Source organism: Otolemur garnettii, unplaced genomic scaffold (assembly GCF_000181295.1).
Source record: "Otolemur garnettii isolate 467f Iridium unplaced genomic scaffold, OtoGar3 scaffold00066, whole genome shotgun sequence".
Classification (NCBI taxonomy): domain Eukaryota; kingdom Metazoa; phylum Chordata; class Mammalia; order Primates; family Galagidae; genus Otolemur; species Otolemur garnettii.
Genome location: NW_003852461.1, coordinates 8,583,192 through 8,588,161, shown reverse-complemented (window position 1 = coordinate 8,588,161; position 4,970 = coordinate 8,583,192). Strand labels below are relative to the sequence as shown.

At 42.2% G+C, this 4,970-nt stretch overlaps 1 protein-coding gene across 1 annotated transcript in view; it reads right to left on the bottom strand.

Annotated features, from left to right (window-relative positions):
• Positions 1-4,970, bottom strand: part of PATJ (PATJ, crumbs cell polarity complex component) — a 379,729-nt gene that overhangs the window by 323,817 nt on the left and 50,942 nt on the right. The window contains exon 8 of the mRNA XM_023515102.1: positions 3,015-3,233. Within this exon, the coding sequence (XP_023370870.1) occupies positions 3,015-3,233 (219 nt within the window). The remainder of the gene's footprint in view (positions 1-3,014; positions 3,234-4,970) is intronic.

The window sequence follows — 4,970 nt, the reverse complement described above, 5'->3', positions numbered from 1 at the left end:
GAGATGGTCCACACAGTCCCCAGTGCTACTCCTGTACTGAAGTGGTACCTGACAAAGGGAGATTGATTATCGAGGTAGGCTTAATCCAATCACTAGGCCCTTTAAAGGGAGCGTTTTCTCTTGCTGGAAGCAGAAAAAGAAGTGAAAAAGATTTGAATTGTAAGAACTCAACTTGTGGTTTGAACACAAGGTGAGAAGGAATGAGGGGTGGGGCCTTTAGGAGCCAAAAGAGGTCACTGGCCGATAGCCAGCAAAGAAACAGGGACATCAGTCCTACAGCTGCAAGGAACCATATTTGGCCAATGATTTGAAGTAAACTGTACCCAGCACATCCAGAAAAGAGCACAGACAGGCCAACACCTTGATTTTGGCCGTGTAAGAAGAATCCATGCACGGAGTACAGCCAAGCCCCCCCTGAATTCTGACCTATAGGACTGTGAACTAAAAATGGGTATTGTTTTAAGCCACCAAATTTGTAGTCACTTGTTATCATAGGAAATTAATATAGCCACCTACAAAATACTCCGGCTATACTTATATCTGAAAGAACTACAAACTAAGACAAAATTTAGAAACAAAAGGTAAGACTATTGTTAAGTAATAAAAAATATTGACTTAAAACTTATTTTCAATGCTCACCTTCTGAACATTTCTGTAAGAAGGTGTAAATACATAATCGATGTATTCATAAATACATAATTCGATTCAATTGCTTTGAATCGAAATCATAACATTAGAAAGTGCATAACTGGGCCTGGCACTGGCACCTGTAGCTCAGTGGGTAGGGTGCTGGCCACATACACTGACGCTGGCAGGGCAGTGCCCAACTCGTGCCTACTAAACAATGTCAATTGCAACAAAAAAAATAGCCAGGTGTTGTGGCAGGCACCTGTAGTCCCAGCTATTTGGGAGGCTAAGGCAAGAGAATCACTTAAACCAAAGACTTTGAGGTTGCTGTGAGCTGTGACACCATAGCACTCTACTGAGGGCAATATAGTGAGATTCTGTCTCCAAAAAAAAGTTAAAAAAAAAAGAAAGTTGTATCTTACAAGGGTACATGTGAAATTTACTAGGTGTAGAATATAAATGTCTTAACACAATAACTAAGAAAATGCCATGAAGGCTATGCTGACCAGTATGATGAAAGCATTTCAGATTGTGTGTAAAACCAGCACATTGTACCCCCAACTGCATTAATGTATACAGCTATGATTTAATAAAAAAAGAAAGTAAATAACTGATCAGATCAAGTTCCTACATCATCTAACTACAATGGCCCCCCACTATGAGGTAGAAGGCTCCAGGGATCTGGAGTGACAGAGGGAATAGAAAATGGATGTAACCACAAATTGGGGAAGTTTTTTATAAGGTTCTAAAATTTCAGACTAAAAATTTCCACTCATATGGTTCCAAGCAGGGAAAGGCAAACAGCTTCTGGAAAGACAGTGAGTGATGCCTCGGGTGATGAGGACTGACCGGCCGTCCAGCCCCGTCCACCACAATCACTCTCCTTTTTCCCTCTTCCTCCAGGTCCTTCCTTGTTAAAACTATTTCTTTGCCCAGATACTTTAGGCCTGATGACTGAAAAAATCAAGCCAAAAAAAAAAAAAAACCCCAAACTATTTCTTTTTGTCATTGTTGAGATAGTGGGGGGAAAAAAAGCTTGGAAGGGACCACAAAGATCTGAACTCAAACTCTGGCTTTGCAACTTACTCCCTATGAGAGCTTTTCTTTCTTTTTTTTGGAGACGGAATCTCACTCCGTCACCCTGGTTAGAGTGCAGTGACATCATCATAGCTCACTGCAACCTCAACTCCTGAGCACAAGTGATCCTCTTGCCTTAGTCTCTCAAGCACAGCTGGGACTATGGGTTTCTACCACCATACCTGGCTAACTTTTTCCCTATTTTTGGTAGAGACAGGGTTTCACTCTTGCTTAGGCTGGCCTCAAACTCCTGACCTCAATCCTCCTGCCTCTGCCTTCCAGAATGCAAGGATTACAGGTATGAACCACTGTACTTAGCCAACTAGTAAAATGGCTTTCATTTCCTCACCTATTAAACGTATGTTAAAACCTACCTTGCAAAGTTACTGTGAAGATTTCAGGGGACCTGAACAAATCCACAATAGTGATTATTATTCACTATAATAATAATTATAATAAACATTATTGTTGTCCATTCCCTTTGGCTAGTCTGCTGACATCAGTGATGATTCTCATACATTTATCCAGTATTTACTATTTTCCCCCAAGAACCTGGATCTCTCCTCAGTAACTTATCAACAGGCAAGTAGTATTAGCCTTCAATTTACAAATGAGTAGCTGAGGCAAGGGAGCCTTTTACCCTGTGAAATGGCAAAACAAAAAATTCAACATGTCTTGTGTCTTTAAACTGGGTTTTCTTCTGCTTTACTTGTGACCACTGAGATATAAACTCATGCTAATACTATGTTCTGAGGATGAAAGAATTTCTTGGCCCTGATCAATAAACTGTGGTATATGTACAACATGGAATACTATGCAGCCATTAAGAAAGATGGAGATTTTACCTCCTTCGTGTTTACATGGATGGAGCTGGAGAATATTCTCCTTAGCAAAGTATCCCAAGAATAGAAGAAAAAGTATCCAATGTACTCAGTCCTACTATGAAACTAATTTATAGCTTTCATAGGAAAGCTATAACCCAATTTTAGCCAGGAATATGGGGAGAGGGGAGAGGGGAGGAGGGGAGGGAGGGTGATTGGTGGGATCACGCCTATGGTTCATCCTATAAGGGTCCATGTGAATCTCTCTAAGTGTAGAATATAAATGTCTTAACACAATACTTAAGAAAAAGACATGAAGGCTATGTTAACCAGTTGGATGAAAATATTTCAAATTGTATACAGAAACAGTACACTGTACCCCATGATAGTATTAATGTACACTGCTATGATTTAATTTAAAAAAAAAAAAAAAGAATTCCTTATCCTGCAGTGCATTGCTTAAGCTGAAAGGGTGATTTGTATACTCACATAACCAGGGTTCCTGCTGGCCACAGTCGGGAGGGCAACAGGTAAGGCTGCCGGGGCAGGAGGGGGCACTGAAGTCTCACCAGTTGGGTCCCTGGCAACAAGCATCCTGACGGAACTCCCACAGTTCCTCAGAACGCGAGCAACCTGCTCGCTGGTCATGCCCTGTACGTTTGTGCCACCGATCTTCAAGATGTGGTCCCCTGTCTGAAGTCTTCCATCCTTCCATCAAAGAAAAAGATGAAATCATTTCAAGAAATCAATGTTCTAACTTCAATTGTTAGTAACAATTCATCACACTGCCAATTCTGGCAAAATACAGAAGTCACGTAAAATGCTGAACAAGGCCGAGTTGTGGCTCACGCCTGTAATCCCAGTGCTCTGGGAGGCCAAGATAGGTGAATTGCTTCAGCTCAGGATTTCGAGACCAGCCTGAACAAAAGCGAGATCCCATCTCTGCTAAAATAGAAAACAAAAAGCTAGTCTGGAGTACTGGTGAGCGCCTGTAATCCCAGCTACTCATGAGGCTGAGGCAAGAAGATAGCTCAAGCCCAGGAGTTTGAGGTTGCTGTGAGCTATGACAGTGCAGCACCCCAACTGCTAACCTAGTCCAGACTTTTATCTTTTTCTGGATTATTGCTAAGGCTTCCCAACTTCACCTCTACCCAGGGTGACACAGTGAGACTCCGTCTCAAAAAAAAAAAAAAGCTGAACAAAATATAATAGTTTTAATAACTGACAAAATAATAAAGGAATCCCTTATAAAACAAAACAGAAAAGACAGAAAGTCTGAAATAAGATAAGTAATTGGTATTCCAAAACAGGCCTTCGCTTGAGGGTACCAAGTCATAGCTAATGGTTTAGAGTCAGGACACAAATGCCTTGGATTCAAGGAAGGGTCAGAAAGCCTGGGCCCCAGGAAGAGGTGGAGGTCAGAACAGAGCCCTCTAGCACAAAGCTAGGAGCTCTGAAGGCCAAGAGGCTCAGCGGCAGGTCTGAGGAACTGTGTAGCTGGGAGAGAATGAAGGAAGAGGAGAGTCGTCAAGGAAGGAGTAGAGAGAGTTGGAGAGGTCAGACTGTGTAGGGCAATGATGCATTTTATTTGTGTGACTTAAAGGGAAGTCATCGAACAGGGTTCTGAACAGACAAGTGACATCATCTGACTTACTTTAACAAGATCAGTTAAGCTTCTCTGCTTAAAATGGACTATAGACCAGGAAACGAATGAAGCAGAGATATCAGTTGAGAAGCCTTACCAATCAATAACTAAGAAAATGACATGAAGGTTATGTTAACCAGTTTGATAAGAGTATTTCAAAATGTATATGAAAACAGCACACTGTACCCCATGACTGCATTAATGTACACAGTTATGCTACAAGAAATTAAAAAAAAAAAAAAAAGCAGCCTTAGCAATAATCCAGAAAAAGATAAAAAGCCTGGACTAGGTTAGCAGTTGGGGTGTTAAGAAGTGATATAGGTCTAGGTGGCGCCTGTGGCTCAGTGAGTAGGGCACTGGCCCCATATATGGAGGGTGGCGGGTTCAAACCCAGCCCTGGCCAAACTGCAACAAAAAATAGCCGGGCGTTGCGGCAGGTGCCTATACTCCTAGCTACTCGGGAGGCTGAGGCAAGAGAATCGCCTTAGCCCAAAAGCTGGAGGTTGAGGTTGCTGTGAGCTGTGACGCCATAGCACTCTACCAAGGGTGACAGAGTTACACTCTGTCTCAAAAAAAAAAAAGTGATATAGTTCTATTGAACTATCAACAGGATCTGCTGATACCTTCTATACGGGGAATGAAGGGTAGAAAATGAATCAAAACTCCAGGTTATTGGCCTGAGCAACTAGAAAGATAGAGTCATCCTGAACTGAGATACAAAAGACTTGCACAGGCAGAGACGGGCCAGAAGGAAACCAGCTCTGCTTTACAGATGCCCAGAGACGGGCCAGGTGGGAACC